Source organism: Colias croceus, chromosome 22, assembly GCF_905220415.1.
Source record: "Colias croceus chromosome 22, ilColCroc2.1".
Classification (NCBI taxonomy): Eukaryota; Metazoa; Arthropoda; class Insecta; order Lepidoptera; family Pieridae; genus Colias; species Colias croceus.
Window position 1 is genome coordinate 4,952,967 of NC_059558.1, and position 25,866 is coordinate 4,978,832.

General features: G+C 37.6%; 1 protein-coding gene across 4 annotated transcripts; it reads right to left on the reverse strand.

Moving 5' to 3' along the window:
• Positions 1 to 539: 539 nt before the first annotated feature.
• LOC123701605 lies at positions 540 to 23,632 on the reverse strand. 4 transcript variants are annotated; one of them, XM_045649079.1, is made up of 20 exons: positions 23,115 to 23,632; positions 21,680 to 21,871; positions 21,355 to 21,456; positions 21,090 to 21,200; positions 20,784 to 20,848; positions 20,671 to 20,706; positions 20,238 to 20,273; positions 19,472 to 19,663; positions 18,444 to 18,541; positions 18,131 to 18,272; positions 17,495 to 17,685; positions 12,341 to 12,497; positions 11,038 to 11,154; positions 10,428 to 10,573; positions 9,860 to 10,013; positions 8,023 to 8,154; positions 7,176 to 7,364; positions 5,407 to 5,502; positions 4,957 to 5,178; positions 540 to 2,640 (listed from the first exon to the last, which is right to left on the reverse strand). In XM_045649079.1, exons 1-20 carry the CDS (start codon positions 23,272 to 23,274, stop codon positions 2,515 to 2,517), a joined length of 2,664 nt encoding a protein of 887 aa, XP_045505035.1. In that variant the 5' UTR covers positions 23,275 to 23,632; the 3' UTR covers positions 540 to 2,514. The 4 variants fall into 4 exon arrangements, with proteins under 4 accessions (XP_045505035.1, XP_045505037.1, XP_045505036.1 ...); XM_045649081.1 differs by lacking the exon at positions 21,355 to 21,456; XM_045649080.1 differs by lacking the exons at positions 20,238 to 20,273; positions 20,671 to 20,706.
• Between the last annotated feature and the right edge of the window lie 2,234 nt (positions 23,633 to 25,866).

Consider the following 25,866-nt stretch of genomic DNA (forward strand, 5'->3'; position numbering starts at 1 on the left):
TAACGTGTTCCTTAGAAAAAGTGTCTTGGTAGACAGATAAGACCACAGACAGACAAGCTTTAAAATTATTAAAGATATTTTTTTATATTAAGTTAAAAGATTCTGAGTTTAGGGAAAGTACCCTGTAGGTTTTGAGATATGGTTCCCTTGCGAATGATGTGCGAATCTCGAAATTTGCGAAAATTTTCAGCATTTACGGCTGTATCTTCTGATTACGTTGAATTAGAAATTTGATTTCATTACAGCTTAAAGGTATACAAACAACAAAGTGATTCTATAAGTAAATAAAAGCTCTCATTTTGTATGGAAAGTAACTCAATGTTTGTTAGTCGATGTTCTGTTGATTTTTCGTAGCGTACCTACATTTAGTCACTCGCTTAGTAATTCTGTAACCCTATTCATTATTTTGTCACCTAAAACTTAAATTTACACTCACTCGTTGAAATACTACCCTTTATAAATTTAATATAGCTAAGTTACAGAATGATTATGAAATGATTGGAATAAAAACAGAGAAAGGGAAGAAAATAAAACACATATTTACACGGCAACAATTTATTGCGTCGCCAATACTTACTATCAAAGTATTAACTATTATATAATTAACCTAATCATGATAACGCTCCGACGACATTTTATGCACAATTTTTACAAACGCCATGTCGAAGCTCCACTTTAAAACTAAACATAAAAATACACAAAACATCTTGTAAGGAGATTATTAACAATAGACTCTTGTCTAAGTTATAAAAGCCAGGCTTTAAAGGAAAAAGAATGCTCGAATAATTTAAAATTAAATAATTATATATACTAGTACAATGTCATTTAATAGTAATAGTCGCAATTTAGTATAGTGGAGTCACGAATATAACAAATGTTACAAGAGAGAAAAGAAACAAAAAATATATATTACAAATACAATAATGCGTTCATAATTTTTAACTGTCCCCAAAAAATCAGTCGCGAAAAATAAAAGTTTCAATATTTAAAGTAATGCACAAAATTACGCCCATGAAATAAAGAAGAGTTCCCGCTATAGGCACTAATCGATACATCATTATTTACAATCTTATTATTCTAATATAATATTTCATTGCGTCATTGTATCGAAGAACTATTAAAAATAAAATTTTTCGCTATAAATCTCTTTATACTAGCGAACACTCCGGAGTTACTTGTGAATTCTGTTTAGCCTACACGACGACTATTATGTATTCACATTACCAGAAAAATGTGCAAGGCAAAATTTTCGTGACTTCTACAAAAAATAAATTACTCTACTGTAACATATTCTGAGTATAATCGTAAAATAGCGAATGAAATTAATAAAACGCACAACATAATCCAAATATATATTTACCGCATCGTGTAGACTATCCAACAACTGTATATAACATACCTTATATATTTGTATATTTTAGAATATATGAAGCTGAAGACTACAGTTTTTATCGGATCATCTAGTCTATGTAACATGAATACATCTGAGCAAAACTACGAGATAATTAAGGGCTCGTCAAACCTACAAATTGTCATGAGATGTAATTTTTTTACCACAACAGGATATTATATTTAAGCGGCAAATTATTTATAATACAAAGGCACTAAAATCCGTAAAGGGGCAGTAAATTGTATAGTTGTTTATACTTATTATGAACTAGATATATTATGTAGATAAAGTCCAAAACCTTTTAAATATTTCGCTCCTTATACTGTCTTTTCGTAACTTTGTCCATAGTGAAAAATTATCTCACTACTGTATGACGAGACCTTAATATAATATATGTGCGTGACACTGAAATCTAACTCACATGTACTTTTAGCCTATTTAATATTTGGTGTCATCGTTATTAAATATAATAATATGTTTATATCCATCACTCTATTTAAAAATATTTGACACGTCTTTATACTTTTGAAAATCTAAGACAATGATTATAAAAAGAATCATTAAAATCTACATATCACGTTTTACATTCATTTAATATTTTTATTTTTAAATAAGGAAAAATATATGCGCGCAGGCTTTCTTTTCAATATGACATATACAACGAAATTTTTTATTAACATCAAATGTTTCAATGTTATTGCCATATATTTTAGTATGCAACTGTTAAGTCCTTGCTTTCACCGCCAAAAAGCCGATTAATTAGCTCGACTTGTGGATTATCATCATTTATAATGTTTGTCTATGGTAAACTGTCAACACATTAGAAATGATCGACTTTCCTTTAATTGCTTCATTTGGAGTATATTTTAAAATATGTATGTTAACTCATATTGCCTCTAATTTGTCTATGGCCATCCCAAACGTCCATAGACATAATTTTGCGTCCAACTTGTCCAATAAAACCAATTAATTAACCGACTTCAAAAAAGGGTGTTATCATCAATTCGGCTGGTATATTTTTTTGATGTATGTATTCCATAGCCAACTTAACCGTCCATAGACAATGATGATAACCCACACCGTCACTACGCACACACACACACGCTCATACACTCATGTGTGTGCTACTGGAAGTCCGCTAACGTCTGCCGCCACGTGGCGTGGAACGGAATGCGCAGGAGTTTCAGCTTCGTGTTCGGCAGTTGCGCTGAGAGCAGGCGCTGCAGCGTCGGGATTGGTAGGATTTCCACCTGGAAACAAAATTGAAGATAAATCGTTTCTCATTGATATGCAATAATTAAAAGGAGTTATAATAAACAAAAAAAAAACATTTGTAGTACAGAACAATGGTTATTTACACTTTATTTTTTTATTTGAGACGATTTTTGTATCTTAAAAACTTTATGACCAATCATAATTACAATTTATGTATAAAACATGTTGGGTGAGTATTGTGACGTAAGTCACCTAGCGTATAACGCACACCTCTAATAGGTCCAAAATCCAAATTGCAAATCTGCATGTTTTTCCTAAGACCTAAGCCATATATGCGAGTCCAGCAGCGCGCACCGACGTGCCACGTCACAAGTGTCGCGTATCAAACTTAAACATTTATTTATTCAAGTAGACCTCTTCGAGAAGCACTTTTGAAACGTCATTACATATTTTTAACATTTATCACCGATTTGAAAAGCGGTATCTATGGAGAAGAACCGGCAAGAAACTCCATAGTTGCTCTTTTTAATCATTTCAGTATTACAATTTAATTTTACAAAATACATAATATGAAACTGTATATTATCATAATAGTTCAGGATACATCGCCCATTTTTGCAAGTGACTACTATCAAGCTGATTTTCCGTTTGTAGCTTTATTTTGATGAGACACCGAATAATTTCGTGTACGAAACTCTCGATTGTGGTAGCTAACAGAGATAACAAGGATAGAATTTTTTGATTTGATGGTTCTCAAATATTTATTACGCAATTTGTAGGACAATTTGTCTGTTGAATTATATAAACATTAACTAAGTGAAAACAAAAAAATCAGCTTGTTAGTAATCATTTATGATGACCTCGTTATCGATACACTTTGGAAAGGGGGACTCTTTGAACAAACCATAGATTTTGTAGGACAAATATTTTTTCGAATAATTTAGGTAATTATCTTGAGATTGAACAAAAAAAAATTCAGTTAGTAATAAGTATTTGAGAACCATCAAATCAAAATTTTTTATCCTTGTTATCTCTGTTAGCTACCACAATCGAGACTTTCGTACACGAAATTATTGGGCGTCTCATCAAAATAAAGCTACAAACGGAAAATTAGCTTGATAGTAGTCACTTGCAAAAATGGGCGATGTATCCTGAACTATAATAATATGCCAAAGAACTGTCCTGTAGTTTTTACGCGACAACTCTCCATGGGTTTTTAATTTTTATCTTCCATATATTCCATAATGCTGTAATAGGCTCTCTGAACTAATACGTTTTTTACATAATTTTTAAATTTTGCGGCAGGCCGGTCACGTGATGCAGGTCGTGGGGCGGCGGGCCGGTGACTCACCTGCGGCGGGCCGGTCACGTGACTCGTGTGGGTGACTCACCTGCGGCGGGCCGGCCACGTGGCGCAGGTCGTCGGGCAGGCGGCAGCCGGGCACGGGCTTGAGCACGGGGATGCACTCACCTGCGGCGGGCCGGCCACGTGGCGCAGGTCGTCGGGCAGGCGGCAGCCGGGCACGGGCTTGAGCACGGGGATGCACTCACCTGCGGCGGGCCGGCCACGTGGCGCAGGTCGTCGGGCAGGCGGCAGCCGGGCACGGGCTTGAGCACGGGGATGCACTCACCTGCGGCGGGCCGGCCACGTGGCGCAGGTCGTCGGGCAGGCGGCAGCCGGGCACGGGCTTGAGCACGGGGATGCACTCACCTGCGGCGGGCCGGCCACGTGGCGCAGGTCGTCGGGCAGGCGGCAGCCGGGCACGGGCTTGAGCACGGGGATGCACTCACCTGCGGCGGGCCGGCCACGTGGCGCAGGTCGTCGGGCAGGCGGCAGCCGGGCACGGGCTTGAGCACGGGGATGCACTCACCTGCGGCGGGCCGGCCACGTGGCGCAGGTCGTCGGGCAGGCGGCAGCCGGGCACGGGCTTGAGCACGGGGATGCACTCACCTGCGGCGGGCCGGCCACGTGGCGCAGGTCGTCGGGCAGGCGGCAGCCGGGCACGGGCTTGAGCACGGGGATGCACTCACCTGCGGCGGGCCGGCCACGTGGCGCAGGTCGTCGGGCAGGCGGCAGCCGGGCACGGGCTTGAGCACGGGGATGCACTCACCTGCGGCGGGCCGGCCACGTGGCGCAGGTCGTCGGGCAGGCGGCAGCCGGGCACGGGCTTGAGCACGGGGATGCACTCACCTGCGGCGGGCCGGCCACGTGGCGCAGGTCGTCGGGCAGGCGGCAGCCGGGCACGGGCTTGAGCACGGGGATGCACTCACCTGCGGCGGGCCGGCCACGTGGCGCAGGTCGTCGGGCAGGCGGCAGCCGGGCACGGGCTTGAGCACGGGGATGCACTCACCTGCGGCGGGCCGGCCACGTGGCGCAGGTCGTCGGGCAGGCGGCAGCCGGGCACGGGCTTGAGCACGGGGATGCACTCGCCGAGGTCGGGGCGCGGCGCGTCGCCGTCGCCGCCCGCCTCGCACTGGTCGATGAACAGCTCGGTGACGCGCAGCAGCTCGATGGTGACGCCCCACATCAGGTGCGTCAGCGTGTCCTTCAGCCGCAGCACGCCGCTCAGCACCTGCGCGTACACGCACGTGAGATTGTATAATGCCTAGATATCACTAGTGATTGTAATGATTAACTAACTGTGCAGCGGTCCATTCGCAAGAAAAATTCTACATATTATAATATCATTCAAATTGGGCCAATAGTTTTTTGCGCGAGAGAGTAATAAACATACATACATCCACCCGTTCTCACACACTTGACATTTACAATATTAGTTAGATAATTTGACCAAAATTACCTGTTTATTGGTAGTGGCGGATTGTGATACATATGTCGGTATGATGAGTAGTCTCTGAATGTTTTTACATTCCGCTAACGCGTCGTCGAATCCGACCTGCAATAAAAACAACAATTATTTTATTATATTTTAACAGTGTGAGCAATTATTATGATAACTGCATACAAGATGTTACGATGTAAAATTATATTTTCATAGACACAATGCTGTATCTCAGCGATATTTTGTTGTTTAAATATTTTTTTACGAGATCAGTGTATGCAAAACTACAAGTCCCTTTCAGCTGACTACAATATCGATGGGACACCCTGTATACTGTATACAGGATGTCCCACTGTTGGTATTCTAAGCTCAAAGGAGGTTATAGTTTAGCGTACGCTGAGTTCGTAAAAAATGCTTATAAAGTTCCAGACGGATTTTTTCAAATAGATGAATTTTTAAAACTCTATGTATACCCATAACATGCAACCCGCTCAACTTTGCCACCCTCACGTGAGCTATCGTTTAAGATTATGTTTTCATAAACAAAATGCTCACATTAGCAAAGCGGTATTTGCTGGCTGTGCGAAGCTAGAGAAGAAAACATGGATTTTCAGGAAAAATTTTACAAAAAATTTTTGACGTAATTTTGTTGATTAAGTATTTTTTACGTGATTAGGGTATGTAAAACTGCAAGTCCCTTCGCGTTTAGTATACCAATAGTGGGACACCCTGTATACTATATAGTACAGTACGATTCACGAAACATGACCACAAATGAGGGCCGTCTGCGCACGTACACTCATGAAGAAAAGACTTAAGACAAAATATTTTAATGTTGGTTAAATAATTTGTGTAATGTTGGGGGCCATCCATAAAGTACGTCACACGTAAAGAGGGGGGGAGGGGGTCGACAAAGTGTGACATGGTGTGACAAGGGGTGGGAGGGGTCCTAAGTTTCGTGACATCACATTTCAAAATCTAGAGGTACTAATCGCGTAATTTGAAATATAAATTAAATTAAAAAATATTAAAATATGTCCAACTCTATCTTTAGAGTTTAGGGCAATACGGTTTAAATTGATTTGTTGACAATTTATATTTGTTCATTAGTTTATTTTTTTGTTATTGTTTCAAATATTTGATATTATGTTGATTTCATAAAAAAACTAAATTCGGAACTGCTGTTTTAATTTAAAAATTTTTCGATGTTATATTGAAAAACATGTGACGTCACATGGGGAGGGGGGGGGGGTCTTAGAAATGTGACCACCTGTGACAAGGACGGGGGGGTGCTCAAAAAGTCATGAAATTAGTGTGACGTACTTTATGGATGGCCCCTTGTAAATGCTGGTTATGCAAAACCAAAAAGTCTTTTCTTCATGAGTGTACGTGGGCAGACGGCCGCCATTTGTGGTCATCTTTCGTGAATCGTACTGTATACTGTATAGTGTACCCTATGATATATAAAAAAGCTAGATACGTTACCCGCTCTCTATTATGGCAAGAAAAAACTCAGCTAAGTGCCCGAGTTTCACTTAGTCACGCACCATTCAGCGTCGTGGCTGGACGTTCTTTTTTATTTTAATCGGCAGTTGTTATTACGAAGTACATGAGTGAGACATGTATTATGTCTCGTGCGTGAGAGTGAAAGAGAGAACAACTGTATTGGTGATAATGCGTTAGTAAGTAGGTATGTATTAAATATTAATTACGCTGTTTTTTAGTGCAATGATGTTGGCGTATGCCGCGTCTACTAGTATAATAGGTCATTGAGTGTACCAGTATACCTTGACATCGAAGTTGACGAGCTCGAGGCGCGTGAGGCGCGGCAGGCCGGCGAGCGCCTGCAGCAGCGCGGGCGCGGCGCAGTGCGGCACGCCGCGCTCCAGCCGCAGCCGCCGCAGCCGCACCAGCCGCGCCAGCGCCGCCGCGAACGCGCCGCCGAACGAACACTCGCCCAGCTCCAGCGACTCCAGCTACAATACCAATGTCCCAGTTATAACAAAACGACGTGTGCCACTCGGGGCCTGCCGCGGTAAAGCTATTGCATAGCATGCCTTCAAGCCACACCTCCGCCCGTCGGAGTGGGGTGCGTGAGGTTTTTTCGTTACGGAATTTCTCGATTCGGTCCCCGCGCTCGAGGCCCGCGATAGAAGCTATGCAATAGCTTAAAAAAAACTTCAAAACATATTGTAGTACACTGTGTTATGAAACAAATAAATGTTTTTTTTTTTTTTTATAAAAGCACACGTGTCAAACGTAAAACTTCTTTGACAAGATTCGAAGATACCAAAATCGGCGTGACGTGACAGTATTGCAATGACACTAACAAAAAATTAAAATTTTACTCTCAACACGGATAAAGAAGTTTCACTTTTATGTTACAAGTTGGTAACGGGCGACACGAAGCAGCAGACAATAAATTGATTTTTTTTTGTTATCGCAGGAAAGCAAAAAAATACAATAATACTTTTTGACAAACTAAAAAAAACTAATACGAAATAAAAATGGTTGGATTGGAATCCATTTTTTTTTTTTTGTAAAATAAAAAAAAAATAAAACCAACAAATATATAAATGTATATAAAGCCAACAATTTCAAAGCCATTCTATACAAACATGCAAAAATAATTACCTGTTCCAATTGTCCAACAACTTCGCACGCACACCAGCCGAGTTCCTTGATTGACGTTAACGATAAATGCTGTAGATGGCGTAGATTACTTAACGGCGTGAGGTCGCGCGTTAACGATAATCCTTTTAGACTCTGCAAACAAAAATTACAAATATATTAATTAATAAAATATTAGCGCGCAGCAACGTGGCTGCACGTGCACGGGGCTATACAGGTCGCGTCATGTAAAAAGGACTCTGACGGTCAAGCTGCGCATCGGCGATTTAACGGTCTATTTAGTGGTATAAAAAAAGTGTGCGTGTACACACGTAAGAAGTGAAACTTTTTTATGACCTTATGTTTCAAAAAATAATTTTAAATATACTTTATGCAACTTTACAGAAATACGTCGAATCACGTGTGGTAGGGATAAGAAAAAGATGGCGCGTAACGGAAAAATGTCACGCGTAACGAAAAAATGTTACACTAAATTTTTTGCCAACCCCGATAAAGTTACATTTCAATCACACCCCGGACACTCCGTACAAAATTATCGCTTTGACAGTCACACTGTAGAGACTGCAAATGTGTGTGTTAACGCTTTATGGTTGGCACATTTGTGACTAGCGTAAAAAAAAATTCGCGTTTTTCTGATGAAATACATCCGTAAACAGCACAATATCTAACCATTTTCTACGAAAAACGATAATCACAAATCCAAAATAATAAAATTAGTTTAAGTCAATTTGATTAATGTTGTCAATCTTCGTTGCGTATCGTCCTTGCAGAAAAATGCGGACCATTTTCAGGCTGATCGTGCGGGGTGAGGTAAGTGTTTAATTTTGGCGGGAGGTGGAGAGTGTCCGTTCTGTAGCGTTTAGCTACTATTATGTATTCTGTGCTTCAATAACAAATATTTAGGTGCGAAGCTAAGGGCGGCCGTACACGGACCGCTTCAAGCAGTTGAGACCGACCGCTTGAAGCCGCGACCGCGCGGTGAACTATAGGCATTCATTCACCGCCGTACACGTGACGGCTCGAGCCGTCGCGACCGCTTCAAGCCGTCAACTGCATGACGAAATTCCACCGTGCCGTTGACGGCTCGCGAGCGGTCGTGAGGCATACACTGACTGCTCGAGCCGTTGACTGCGCTAGAGCCGTCGACGGCTTCCTATCCCCCTGAAAATCAATGACGCGACTAGTCAAAAAATCAACGGCTCGAGCGGTTGGTAGCGACGGCTCGAGCAGTCAAGAACCGACGGCTCGAGCCGTCAACGACCGACCGCTCGAGCCGTCCGTGTACGTCGCTCAGCCGTTAACTGCTCGAGCGGTCCGTGTACGGCCGCCCTAAGCCTACCTAATAATAATAATTGACATATAATTTAAAAAAAGGTTTAAAATTATTGATATATATTATAATGGTAAAAATGGTATTTATGTAGTATGACATTGACATTCTATTGTTAATTTTTGCATACCAATAATCAATTGGCGATTTGCGCTGAACAATGAATTATGTAACATCTGTAAATCTTCCACATTTCTTGCAAAATAAGAGCTAGCGCGCAAGAGCAACTTAAGTCTTCGCAACTATTTTGTCTCCCGCATTAACTCTATGGGCTAGTAAGAAAGTGCACGCACGTAGCGACGCAACTCCCCATAGAGTTAATGGGAGAGACAAAATAGTTGCGGAGACAAAAGTTGCTCTTGCGCGCTAGCTCTAAATATTTTCACTTCATTCCAGTATAAAGAGAGATGTACACCAACTCCCGGGCGTTTTATAGCACGATGTACTTTTATTCGAAGATTGTCATACTTCTTTTTTTATACTATGTTACAGGTACACGTGTGGGTATACCTTAAGGCGCAGTAGCTCAAGTCGCGACAGTAGCCCGAGCGGTTCGGGGTCCAGCGAAGTGTCCCAGATTGCGGGCGCGCACAGAGCTCGCAGTGAACTGACCCGTGAGCACACAGCTTCTACCACGCGTGCTGGACACCGGCACAGCTCCAGCCTGACGAACATACATAATAAAATAACATGTAATTATTTCATATTTTCAATATAATATAAGATGTGTATCTGTTGGCAAATAAATTAAATAAATGAATATAACTATTGGTTCACATGGTGATTGTTGAAAAAGAGGACGTATGCGCAAACGCGATTACGTAGCATTTGAAATCAATAAAAATTTTTTAAAGAAAAACATTTTTTTTTTAATTCCACTAATCTTAAAAAAACAGACAGATTACATAATATGCACTTTTATGATAAAGTAAACTGTATCATGGAATTAAATAATGTGACAAACTAAGATACTGAATCAGTTTTAAACGCATTTAGCTACTGTAAAAACGCAAACTCACATATTACACGCGCGTATTACAAAAAAAGGGTTAATAAAAGTGTTAGTATAAAATTTTACCTTTCGAGCGTATCAACAGTAGCTATGTGTTCAATGAATTGGTCCCAGAATGTTGTGTCGTTGGCTGGCAGCAACATTTTCCGCAGGTCTAGCCATTTTGTTGAATGCTTCTTTAGTGCCGCACACAACCCGCCCCAGTCACTTACCTAAAACAATACATGAATTTAGGGTACTCAATAATTTTGTTGTATCAAAATGAATGAAAACAATTGCAAATAATTTTGCTGACTATTTTTTGAATGAAAAAGTATATCTTAAACGGATAGTTTACAAGTTTTATTTTAAGAGTAAAGCAACTTTCATTTTATAAGTAAAAAAAATCAAGAAACTATCTAGCCTTTTTTACATATAATAGAAAAAAAAATTAAATAAAAATGTCTTAGTGAGTAAAAATTTTCCATTTTATCATACACTACCACTAATAACACTTTGGTTAACGAAGAGCGGGTCCGCCTGACACAGGTTTTTGTTAACTTACAAGGAGGACCCATGAATTTTGTGTATGAAATAAATATATTTTTCATTTTTCATTTCATTTTCATACACATCACCGCCAATCAATGATCTCAGGTCTTAAACCTTAGCATAATCTATTATTTTTGGTACTCACATGTGAATTTTTCATCCGCACATGTCGCCACAGTTGCGGCGCGGCCGTCATCCCCTGCCACAGGCGGCACACTCGCGCGCAACCGGCCAACTCGCGCATACACACGTATTGGAATATCTGCAACACAATATTATCGATAAAATCCTACTAATATTATAAATGCGAAAGTTTATGCGTATGGATGTATGTGTAGGGTTCTAGGTTCCTACGATTTGTGATTAGAAATGAAAGGCACGGTCAAGCTCAATCACATTTATTGTATGTACGGATGTTTGTTACTCTTTCAAGCAACTACTACTGAACCGATTACAATGAAATTAAGCACACATAGAGGGTAACTTGGATTAACACATAGGATAAGTTTTATCCCGTAAATCTCACAGGAACGGGAAGCATGCGGGTCTTTCTTTGAAAGCGCGGGCGAAGCCGCGGGCGGAAATCTGGTAATAAATATTTGAAGAAAAAAAACACGCTTGGATAAGATAAACTCATCAAACAATCGTATTGTCGTCTTTGATAGACTTACGGCCTTACTAATAAAAAGTTAAACAATGTATAAATTTCAACCATTTTCTACCATAGCTGTGTCCTGTTCTTGCTCACATGAAACGTCAATCATAAAAACAAGACAGGTTATTGCAATAACTAATCCATTGCATAGCGAATGGGTAACATTTTATTAGTAAGACCGTTAAAGTTAAGGAAAGGAATAAAATCTGTCAGCTAAAAGTGGTTAAAAATCGAGTATAATATATTAATAAAATCTTGTTAATAAGAAAAAAAGCTATTTGATTTCACTGCCATGCCCTTAAAAGTCTTTAAAGGAAGTCCCATTACAATTCCTTCTAATAGTTTCAATGGAAGAATTCGAGTGCATAATTTGAATGAGCTCTCGCATATTGCTGGCATCTATGTAACTTTCTATAGCTAAGACAAACTAACACTTTCGCATATATTATTCGCATGTGTATCAAATGAATTCATAATTTTACACTATCCTATTGAAATTCGTACAAAATACAAAGTTATAATATAAGCAAGTAATACGGGAACTAAAGTTAGGAGCTTATTTTTCTTGAATAAAAATGAACTAAGCATTCAAAGAGCAGAACCATTAAACAATTAATAGTAATTATAAGTATAGTTGAAAGTGAAGTTTAAACGTGAAGTACATCTGTACAATTCAAGTGGGTCAAAATGGAGTCTAAAGCAGTTGATTGCATACAAACATATGGCTGTTTAAAAGTTTAAATCTTATTTGACTGTTATTCATAGCACAAAACTAACAATATAAAATAATTACCTGCACGGCGACATTATAGTTCTTCTCCTGAGCGCGCTTATAGAACGCGGTGAAATAGTCCGTGTCGTCGATCTTGGGCCGTCCGCGTCGACGCGGAGACGCGATCGCGGGCGGGGACGCTGCGCCGTTCGCTACACGACCGCGAGACATCTTCTCACTGCGAGAAATCATTATTTTTATATGGAAACATATTTTTTTTTTGTTCGGGTCCTTTTCACTGATAGAAATATTTGGTCTTACCACAAAACAATTTAAACTAAAAACTTAAGATCTGTCACTTTAATAGTAATTGTCTATGTGAAATACGACAAAACCAGATTAAAGAGAACCCGCGCTTAAAGTTAAACCCTGTCTAAAGTTTTTTGGTGTAAGACAGATTGTTTTTTTTTTTTTTTTTTATATAGGTAAGAGGTTTTTCTGTGGGTGATTTTATACATTTTTTTATTGTTTTGAATATTTTTTCTGCGGTATAATGTTCATAGAATAGTTTTTTGTTAGAATTATTTGTTGGAGATAAGTTTATATCGATACAGGTGTTAAATTTATAGACTGGTAGCAGGATAAAAAAAATATAAGTGACCAAGCATTTTAAAATGCAAAAGTAGAGGAATTAAAAAAACAAACATCGTCCAAAATTTCAATTCAGTCGATGCAAACATTTGCCTACTAAGTTAAAGGGTAATTTCATAATTTATCAAATTTAAATTTAATAAAGTTTTATGGTACATTCAATAATGTGGTTAATTTATTTAAATACACTACATTACGTGGTTCACGGTTCTTACAACTAATGACTTACCTTGAAAATAAATATTTTTTTCATTAAATTTAAGCAATTTCATGAGAAATGTCACATACCTTGTCCATGAGAGTACCTAAATAACATAACATAATGAAGACAGATGAATTATCAGCAACTTTAAATAAAAAACGTATCGATAATTTAATAATTCATCCATCTCATTTCTTATAGATTAATGTTGACGCAAATGTGGCTAGAAACATACCAAATTTGTATTATATTATTTTTTATGAGCAATATCTGTATTTTCTGATAATATCATTTCAAAATATATTTAAAAAAATGCCTTTTATAAATCAAACTTCAGTATGTTCCTAGAAAAGGTATGAAAATACACAACATAATTAGATACTTTTTTATTATACAAGTTGCCTGAGTAACATACACATAGTGCGCTAACAACAATCACTTGAAACTAACTTCATAAACTTGCGATTAAATATCTTTGAACTATATTTTGTTCCACAACTATCAAATAATGACCATATTCAATAGCTTCCCTTATATATTAAGAATATACTAGAAAAATCAAAACAAACATATACTTAATAAAATGTGAAAAAAAGACTAAAATAGCGACCGGCACTTCTATTTTTGACGAGAGATTAATTAAAACTACATGAATGCAATTGCATGGAAAATATTTAAAATATGTTTAAAATTATTATAAAGTTGTTATGTGTATGGGCAGTATTGGGCCAACAAATGATCGTCAATGTTTGCCGCCATTACGGCGATTATGAATAATCTACAATGACGGCCTATCATAGACATTTAGGCCCTCTACACTATCGTGATTGCCTCTACTTGCCCAACGCTGCCCATTGTGATGATGGCCCATTATATTTGACATTCATACAGCCTATCTATCTTTAATTTCCTTTCTTTTCAATTCTGCTGCCCCCTCGCTACAACAATAAATCGTCTTCCATTTATCACAGCTAATGATTGTGGTAAGGTCTGTCTGTTCGGTAATGGTACGGGTATAACAGGGGCTATAGGGGCCACGGGGGTTGTGGGGGCCACGGGGGCTATAGGGGCCACAGGGGCTATAGGGGCTGTAGGGGCCACGGGGACGTTGTGACCATGCTGGTTGGCCCCAGTGGCGCTGGGAGACACGGCCCACACTTTCTGCCCGTCAGCACCGCCTGACATCTGAAATTAGTTTTATTATCTGTTACTTTGTTCTAGTACTTAAAGGGTATATTATATTAATTAAACTACGCGCGCAAGTAATAAACCTGATAAATTTTATAAAATATGCATTTTTTTTACATTTTGACAAACTATTTTTTTTTCACATTCATAGATTCCTGCTACATAGATTATGATAAGAATCTTGCGTAAAAATTATGAATTCCGATCGCATGGGATGGATGTCATTTCTATGCAATATACAATATAATTTCTTCGTAGTTCGCGACTGTCCTTTAACTATGTATAATTTATTTCTACGTACATATACAATATTTGTTTGAAAATTAATATAATTTACCTTCATCCGTAACAGGACTCGCTTATCGCTCCTCTGTTTAGACGGCACAAGCACGCGCCTCGGCACCGGCACTGTATTGAGCGACACGTTGGCCGACTTGTTGGCCGATACATTGCCCGACATGTTGGATATGTTGGCCGATTGGTTGGTGTTGGTTGGCGTGATGGGGGTTGGCGTTTGCAGCCCAGTGTTTGATGCCAAACCAGATTTGAGAATTAACGGCGGCGGGTCACGCGGTGCGGATGTTTCGCAGTTCTAGAGTATAGAAAAAAACAAAGTATGCAATATGAAAAATTTAACTTTAGGTACGAAGTTGATGAAACCAATTAACTCCAAATTTTTTTTTTTTTTTTTTTGTAACTCACCTATACAATTATTTTTATTTATACTAATATTATAAATCTGCAGAGTTTGTTTGTTTGAATGCGCTAATATCAGGAACTACTGGTATTATTTGAAAAATTATTTCAATGTTTCATAGCCCATTTATCGAGGAAGGCTATAGGCTATATATATCATCACGCTAAAACCAACAGGAGCAGAGTCACGCGGGTGAAACCGCGAAGCGCAGCTAGTTCTAATATAATATTTTTTGAACAATTTTATAGGAAATTTTTTAAGCTATTGCATAGCTTCTATCGCGGGCCTTGAGCGCGGGGACCGAATCCAGAAATTGCGTAACGAAAAACCTCACGCTCCCCACTCCGACAGACACGGAGGTGTGGCTTGAAGGCATGCTATGCAATAGCTTTACCGCGGCAGTCCCCGAGTGCCACATGTATTTTTTTTTCGTATTTAAAATCCATTTTGGCCGTAATTATGGAGCACACGCCTCACCTTGCAGTGGAACGGGTGCGGCGGTGCGTGCGTGAGGCCGAGGCACGCGGGGTGGTACAGGCACAGGCACGCGGCACACGCCAGCGACGGCACTGCGCGGCCGCACGATAGTGAGCACGGCTGCTGGCCACCGCGACCCACCTGCATTGTTTTATAGATTAATATGTGATATATTATAGTCGTTTATACTCACCTATCATGTGTATCGATAAAAAAATGTAGCACACATTTCAATAATACAGTTAATTTTATTTTTTCTTATCATCTTTTGTTAATTATTGGAACGAAGTTTCTTAACGCGCGTTGTCAAAGGGAGCTAGACGGAAAAAATTCTCACGAAAAGTTGTAATGACACTTTTTGCGACAGACAGAGAAACACGTGCACACGTGTTTCTCTAGCTGTCTCTCTCTTCCTCTATCTCTCAAAGAAAGCAAGTCAGCTATTTTAGTAACTTCGTTCCATCTAGGTGTCTCTTGACACCTCTCGAAACTTTTATTCGAATTATTTATGTATGTGAGACATTTCCATATTTACTTAGCGCACTACAAAAATTAATTTTGCTAGCTCGCTTTATTAATCTTTATCTTACATTCTAGTATTAACTTCATCGATTGCAAGCAATCGAAGTAACTTAAAAAATAATTTTGTACCAAAAACAATCAATAGAAACAATATAAAAAAAGAACATTTTCTGTAATTTCATAACTTGACTTTCATCTACAATTTTAATAACTAATAATAATTAATAAGAAATATTATTAATATAATAAACATGTTATACATTACCTGGCTATTAGCGGTCGCGGTCTGCGGTCGCGCGTGCAGCGGCGGCGGCGCCGTCCTGCGGCCACACTACACTCCACCACTGCTCACTGCGCGACGCTTTGCGGACGTGTCGACGTGTACGTGTACAAACGTGTACGTGTACGAACGTGTACAACATGTACGTGTATAAACGTGTACATGTACAACATGTACGTGTACAACGTGTACGTGTATAAACGTGTACGTGTATAAACGTGTACGTGTACAACATGTACGTGTACAACATGTAAGTGTAAGTACGTGTACATGCGTATGGAATTAGGACGTGATACGGATTTTTTTGATAATTTAAAGTTATCATGGACTAGATTGTTTGAAATTATATTTTTAGTAATAAATGTGTTTTTTAAATGCTTGGAAAGTTTTTAAAGTTTATTCTTATCATACTGTTTAAAATGCAATTTCCTCTATTCAGAACAAAAAATTATGAGTAACAATCAAATTTTAACATACGAATACTTATTAAAAAAAAAACGTATCACGGTATATCCAATCCAATGTAATTCTCACGCGAAATAAAATAACGTCGACACAACCGCAAAGCTCGGCGAATATTTCACAATACAAAATGTAAACACACTTAAAACGAAAATGTGAATACATTTCAAATAAACAGTAATATAATGAACCGTGAACCACCGTAATGTTAGGAATAAATCCTGCCTAACATTTGATACTAATTAGAAGATATTTTTAAAACCCTGACAAAAAGTTGTTTATTTGTTTTCTAACATAATTATTTGTAAAAAAAAGGTAAAGCATTACTAAATGTGTATAAAATGTACAGAATGAAAAAACAAAAAACAAGTTTTGTCAGAAAAACTATTGCCGATTATATCATTTGTATGTTTAATAAAATGTCAATTAACTTACAAAATAACTGCTTTCTGTTAAGTTATCAATAATTATTCAACACATTGAACATTAATTAATTATTGAAAACTCCAAAAACTTACATCAGATTAAGATTAAATGAATTCATTACAAGTTTTATGTCTATAAAATGACTGTATAACTTTATTTTCTACAATATTGTGCAAATTCAAATCGCACCAGTTTGAATTTTATTATCTTCCACATTAATTAAAAAACACAGCAGAATTTACTCAATTAAGGTCATAACACAATCAAAAACCACTTCCATGAAATCTTAACCTGACATACGTCCCCCCCATAAATATCCCCACTCCATACCTAGGTTTCTTCCAAGCGGCGGTATTATTATTATCAGCCGCTGCTGGTTGCGGTTGCACCGGTTGTGTCGGTTGTGTCGGTTGCGTCGGTTGCGTTTGCGCAGACTGTCGCCGCGGTTGTTTAGACGCGGGCGGCGGTTGCGGTGTGGCGGGCGAACTGTTGTTATTTAGCCGAGAGCCCATTGATTTTACCTAAAGTAAAATTAATGATGAAATTGATTAAAAGTCTAGAATTAAATGCAAGCAAATCATGTTGTAGGTATTTTTGTGTATTTTTCATTCGAAGTGAACATGCACTTAAGAGCGCATCCAATGGTATAACTGGCATTGGTTTACAGTAGCAGGTAGACCGGTAGCATTCATTATTCACAATTCAAAAACGCTTCTACAAAAAGTTTAGTTTAATGAAATAATTAATGAATTTGAGTTTGATGGATGACTGTGAGATAGAGAACAAGACACAAATCATAGAATAATAAAAAAAAATTGTAATTATTATTAGATATTTGACGGAGATAGCGGGAGAGAACAATCAAACAACATAATAAATGGTAATGTTCTATACACTGCCTAGCCACTATAGACCTGACTACTTATCTTACCTTCATACAATAATTAAAAACAGTAAAATTCTTACCTTAATCTTAGAGGGTGGTGATTTAGGTGTATTAGGTTCTGGACTAGCGCCTTTCGGCGGTTTCGGTTTGGGCGTGCGTTTCCCTTCTACCTGTGTAGGCGCTGCTACAGGTGATTCTACTCGACGCATAAGTTTTGCGTCACTGTGTAAGAAATTGTTGTTAATACATCAAATCTAATTGAAAAGTACTTTCATAACTTTTAGATAATTCAGAATCCGGCTCGAAGGACCAAAATGATAAAGAATGCTATACATGTATTTCATGGAGTTTAAACAATTAAAACGTGAATAGTCAATGTAAAAAAATACTTACCGAATTATTTCTTTTTCGGGATCATCAATTCCGAGAGGTTCTTTGAAAAATGAAAAGTTTTCTAATGTGAGCCCAGTTCCAGACAAATGTTCAGATACCTGCAAATAAACAATAAGTTGTATTTTATATTTAGTTTCAATGAAAATTTAATTTATTTAGAATTACAGCATCAATCAATCTAGTCATAATCATTACTTTATTTATTCATTTTATAATTTAAATTCGCGAATAGATCGCAGTTTCTTTACCGACGAAGAAGTACAGCAAAAGCAGCGTTGAACGACAGTTTAACGACACACACAGCAGCAGTGTTGAATACCGTACAGCGGTCACAGACCGTCATCAGACCGTGGTCGAGTGTTGTTGTACCGAACCCAGTAACTTCCACCTCGCGAGTTGGAACGCAGTAAATATCAGTGCTGCGGGGCACGTCGACATATCTGTGGTCGGTCGGAGCGCAGCTCCAACACAGACAGATTCATACATAGATAGATCCCATTAACATTGGCGCTCCAATACTGTCCGCTTCACCCGCAACTTCCTTCCGCGTACAGTGAAACTTTGGAACGGTGTTCCCGAACAACTACGACATACGATTTGTCCAGTAACACTTCTAGTGTTACAAGTGTGACCACTTAGCATCAGGTGACCCACCTGCTCCTTTGCTTGCTATGTCATAAAAAAAAAACACAGCACGTAGCAGAAGTGGGAGTCGAGCATGCTTCGGCACGAATTGGGCCACACTCGCACCGGGGAAGGTACCACACCCTCACAGAATATCGGCGCCATAGTGACAGTTTACTGTCGCGTTCCGTACGGTGAGTGAGGGGTCCGGAGGCCCCTACTTCCCTATCCTCATTCCCATTCCGATCCTCGCCCCTTCTCCCTAAATCCTTCCAAATCCCTTTGAGGATAGCAACACATCCACTTCCCAGTGGAGTGGATGCTTATGGGCGGCGTGTATCGCTTAACACCAGGCGACGCGTCTGCTCGGTTGCTATCCTATAGCATAAAAAAAAAGCACGCACCTCACGAGTGGACCTTAGCTTCTTCCCGTTGGGCGAGTAGTAGTAAATGTCGGCGTTGCGGCGCGAGTGCGCGTCGTGCGCCGCGCGGTACACCAGCTCGCGCTTCCAGCCGCGCTCCAGCGGCACGCGCAGCAGCGGCGACGACATCTCCGTGGTGGGGCGGCGGCCCCTGCCCAACGGTGATGATGACGCCTGTATACATTAAATATAGAGATACTATAGTCTGTATTATTATTAAAACAAATTATAATATAACGATTGTATTTGTTATGTGTGTGCAATAGTGTAAAAAAATAAATAAACAATCCTATAGTCTGTGATGATCGCCTCAACTAGGTATAAAATATATCCTATGATATGAAATTCACAGATAATGTGGCTGTCGATTGGTAATTGTTTTAAGGATAAGTTAAGTAGATCCGGTGATTTCCCCCTGAAACGTCAGAAACGCCACAAACCTAACCTAATTTAAATATTAGTATAGATGTCAAAATACTTAATACCGCTTTCAGTAATAAAATTAACGAAAATTAAACTAGAATTATTTTGTTTTATCAGTTATATGTTAAAGTTTTATACAGATTTACCGCACATCTTTAAAAAAATGTTAAATTTCGACATAACGGTAAACAACAGGAAACCTCAACCTGATTGAAATACCTATCCAACAATATCTTCCAAGTAAGTATACTCATAGTCAGTTAAAAATATATATCACAATAAGTTTTATTATAAACACCAACATACTATTCTTATAAATACTAACTTTAACTTCCTCCTTTATAGCTTCTATCCTGAGGTGCTGCATGCACAAATTTTAAATGAAAGAATGTTATTTTGCTCTTGTAACGCTAAAAACTAATCATAGAATTCCAATATTAATCCATACTTAATATTATAATGCTGAAGAGTTTGTTTGATCACGCTAAAGTAGGGAACTGGTCCGATTTGAAAAAATTTTTCAGTGTTAGATAACCCATCTATCGAGGAAAACTAAAGGCTTTATATGATCACGCTAAGACCAACAGGAGCAGAGCAATGCGGGTGAAACCACGATGCACAGCTAGTTTAAAATATAACACTACATAATATTTACCACATTAAACTTTAATGGATGACTAAATCAATAATACATATACAAATAAATAAAATAATAAACTAAATATTGTAATAAATTGAAATAACAAATCAGTACTAACTTTTATTTCTTCTTTACTCCCATTTACCCTCTGATGCTGCTTGCACAAAGAAGTTAACAATAAAATATTGCAATTATATTTCGCTACACATTATCAATTAAATAAATACTTACATCAGTAGATACGGCTCCATCACCATCTGATCTTGATGATAGCGCGGAAGAAGGCCGTGAACTATCTGTAAGGATAAAATTAAATTATCACCTTACAAACTTGTAAAAAAATCAAAGACAACAAACAACAACAAAAAAAAATAGACCTGACTTTATACAATCAAAAATTTCTGTAAGAAAAAGTTCACAAGAAATATAAATACAACAAAATTAAGGTACTTATTCAAAGCAAGATGTAATATTTTGTAGCAATTAAACATCAATTGTATTTACTATAACATCTCAAAACATAATAAAGTGACTTACCTGTATCTTGCCGAGGTCTTTTACTAGCTTTCACTGGTTGCAATGATGTTGAAATATTTCGTAATGGAGTAAAACTCTTCTCTGCTTCCGAAATTTCTGTCTCCAAACGTTCTAAACATAGAATAAGTATTTGTAACTACATATTTTAGTCATTTAGATATAGGGGTTGTACAATGCTATATAAAAATAAGGAAGTGACATAGCAAGCATGTAAAAAGGAATTATAGGGGCGCAAAGTTATGGCAGCTAAGTGTTCTCTCCTTACCTAAAATTTTATTGTACCCCGTCAAGTTGTTCATTTCAACGCGATCGAAACCCTTAAAATCCTCATCTGTCGAGTATCTTCTTAAAAATTTCCATTCTTCGTCTGTTGTGCATGTAAATCATTACAGTTTAAGATTTGCACAACAAGGGAATAGTATAAATACCTTATAATTATGGTCAGAGTAGTTCCTTTTCTAACTATTCTATAAATATATTTAATTTAGATATAAGTGTTTATTTACAATGAAACATACCAATATTTTAGAATGACGAACTACTTCTACCAGCTTTAGGCTGTAACTAACAATATTACATATGCTACTCACCAATTATCTTGTTGAACTCTGTCAAGTCGTTCTTGTCCGTCTGCTCGAAACCTTTGAAGTCCCCATCGTCGCTAAACGCAGCAGATGCTCTGCGTTTAATGCCTCGCTTATCCTCTTCCTCTTCTTTCTCATCTTTATCTATTATATCTTTGTCATCGTCATTTACTTTGACTTCCGATTTCTCTTCTGAACCTTAAATAATTAGAATTTTAAAACAAAATATGTTTAGTTAAAATGGGGATGAGGATCTTTTATTTAAAACTATTACTTCTCTGTTGTTTTTGAAGAAAAAAAAGCATGTAACAATTGGTACTGCAACCAATTGTTACATGCTTTTTTTTCTTTCCATGCAGGTGCATAGTATTTAATTATATTTCAAAAAAATAATTCCAAAAAATCCATCAATTATTAATGAATTTGAAAACAAAAATTCAAATGCATTATGCACACATTCTCGCTTATTATTATATTATTAGGAACAAAGTACTATTATAATAAATTAATCAATCAAATTATAAAATTAACTATTAGCGAGTGCAGCATCCAATCAAAAATATAACATCCTTCTTGAATATCAAGTGTGCCAATGTGAATAAGACTTAGAGGTCAAAGTAACAGATTCAGAATAGCGGACAACTCGCTTCTAAATGATATTTTAATATCTTATGATTATATGTTCCAAATATAACACATATATTGATAAGCACATGTCAGACCCAAGACATTCCATATTATTGTTTATATGTTGGTGAAGTCTTAGCAATATACCAATCTGAGAGGCCAAAACAGTTAATCTTCTCTTCGCCAAATGAATATGCAAGGGTCTTGATAACAGACACAAAGCATATAACATAAAGGCCAATTTGTTGAGGTTCTATAGCTCTCCTGCATAAATGTGAGTTACAGTTCTTATATACTATATACTACTATATTAACTAGTGCTCTGTAGCGCTAGACTCGCAAACACTACATAGAAACAAATACAACTAAAACCCTATAAATTAAAACGTTAAAACACATAGTGATGATTCCTAGTGTTAATATAGAACAAGAATAACCAACATATGGATGTGCTAACTATGTGCTACAAACCTAATAAGTAAATTATGCTTTAGTGATTGCTCTGTGTTAATAAAATGTTTAATAAATAGACTATAAGCTATTACTTCAATCATAACTTTAAAAATGTAACAGCAACTTGGGATTCTCAATAGATATTCATACATAAGGTGCCAAGTGTACATAAAAAAATGAACTAAGAAAAATAGTTTCAAGCTATCAAATACATCAATGTAGTCTTAAAATTACGAAATATGGTTTCGGATTACCATTTATATTCGAACAAATAATAACAGAAAGGGAATATTCAGTTTATATGGATAATATATATTGTCAACACAAAAAAATAGGTTATGTTTTGGAAAAGTCAACACACCTTTATTGGATTCTTCGGTATCTCCAGACTCTGGAGCGGGAGGCTCAGCAGATTGTTTTGATGATTGCTCCGCAACAGGAGCCTCTTCTGCAACATCTTCAGCCCCCACTTTAGGTTCCTCGCTTGACGCGTTATCTCCCACCGCCATTTCATCCGACATTGTCAATTCTAAATATATCACAAATGTACACTGTCAAAGCCTAAATAATCACATAACAAATAGTCACGACACTACACCAGACTACACGAGAATAATAATTAACAGAGCTTGTGCGCGTCACTACGACAATTTCCCGCTATATTGTCTGAGAAAAAAAACTTCTTGAATTACGCTCATACGACACGTTTAATATGATTTTTATGTTCGGGATTTTAAAAGTCTAAAATCTTTGTAGATTTACGCACCAATTCACTGAACTCAGATGTTAATATTGACGAAAATTAAATGAATTTACGTCTACACTATGTTTCCAAAGGAAAATGTCGTTCATCAAATCATAAACAACATCCGCTCGAGCGACGCCACATTACTTGTCTATGACTAATGTTACAAGTACAAAAATCTTTTTAAATGTCATTAAAATAAAATCTAACGATGGGATAATGTTTTATAAAAATATTTTATTCTATTTAAAATCACATTAAATAGACTTAAATAGCAACATATAGGCAAAATTTTAAATGGTACCTAATAAAACACATAATAATGTAAACACCTAATAAACACATAAATTTTAACAGTAACTTTGAAGATATTTCGCTGATCCCAAAAAATGTTGTGTGGTTTTATGAAACCACGGTAAAAGTGAAACTTAGGCACAAAATTATCGTATTTGTACGATAATTATCGTACGGTTCGACCGTCACGCGACATGCGCTACACAGAGCAAAAAGTTTGAGACGATGTAATAATAAAATATTGAGTCGATACATATCAAACTCCGGTAAGTCCACTCCCCGCGAAAATTGAGATAACAACGGCGCCAATTTTGAATTGTAAAACTAAACCAGTCTGTACTTTTCAAAGTTAGGTAAGTCAATCGCATCTCTATTAAAATAAGGTTTAAAGTAAATGTTTTTTTTCAAACTCCGGTATGTCCGTCGACAGTGGTTTATCAAACTCCGGTAAGTCCATTTCGACCAATCACAGAGCAGTATGGCACTAAAATGGCTGCCATTTCTCTCAATTTTGTTGAAGCTAACACTTGTGACCAATGCTTATAAATCGTTTTAATTGATAAATAATGGAAGAAAACAGTTTTACTATAGAGGTGGTGGTTCTAGACAAAGCAAGGAAAAAAACAATACCAAAAGCTAAAACAGACAAGGCTCAGAAAACAGCTAAAAGATAAATGAAACTAGACGCACAGCACACGCACAGTAGTTATTCCCAGCCATGAAGCCCAGGGCCGTACTGAGATTTTTTTCAACTGTTTTGATTTATTGACCCCTCTCTTTGCCCAGCAGTGGGATGATAAAGGTTAATAATAATAATAATTTGTATCTTTTAATTTAAATATTTTATTTTAATGTCCAATACTTACAACGCGACGAACTATCTACCCATTTCCACCACCTCAGTACGTCCCAAAACTGAGTTCTATCAAATCCCTGTAAGTCCATTAGAGATTTTTCAAATTCCTGTAAGTCCAAGACGATGTTTTTCAAAACCCGGTAAGTTTTGCTGGTACATATCAAACGCCTGTATGTTCAGATTTAAATCTAATTTTGTGTCATAATCATCAAGTAATACATTTCTTTTTCTTCGTAAAAATTATTCTAATGTATTATATTATATCCGTCATAAATTATAAAGGTCCAAACATATTGTTTTTTTAAGTTATTAAAAATACCTCGATTCCCACATTTCTGTTAGAATGGACTTAGGCCCCGTTTCCACCTGCAAGTAAACTTCTGCAAGAACTGTCCGACAGTCTGTCTGACAGCAGCTTGCATGTGTAAACTCGGCGTTTCCACCTGCAAGTAGACTTGCAAGTTGCTGTCAGACAGACTGTCGGACACTTCTCGCGGAAGTTTTCTTGCAGGTGGAAACGCGGCCTTACCGGAGTTTGATATGTATCGACTCATATATGAGTCGATACATATCAAACTCCGGTAAGTCCATTCTAACAGAAATGTGGGAATCGAGGTATTTTTAATAACTTAAAAAAACAATATGTTTGGAGCTTTATAATTTATGACGGATATAATATAATACATTAGAATTATTTTTACGAAGAAAAAGAAATGTATTACTTGATGATTATGCCACAAAATTAGATTTAAATCTGGACATACAGGCGTTTGATAAATACCAGCAAAACTTACCGGGTTTTGAAAAACATCGTCTTGGACTTACAGGAATTTGAAAAATCTCTAATGGACTTACAGGGATTTGATAGAACTCAGTTTTGGGACGTACTGAGGTGGTGGAAATGGGTAGATAGTTTGTCGCGTTGTAAGTATAGGACATTAAAATAAAATATGTAAATTAAAAGATACAAATTATTATTATTATTAACCTTTATCATCCTACTGCTGGGCAAAGAGAGGGGTCAATAAATCAAAACGGTTGAAAAAATCTCAGTACGGTCCTGGGCTTCATGGCTGGAAATAACTACTGTGCGTGTGCTGTGCGTCAGTTTCATTTATCTTTTAGCTGTTTTCTGAGCCTTGTCTGTTTTAGCTTTTGGTATTGTTTTTTTCCTTGCTTTGTCTAGAACCACCACCTCTATAGTAAAACTGTTTTCTT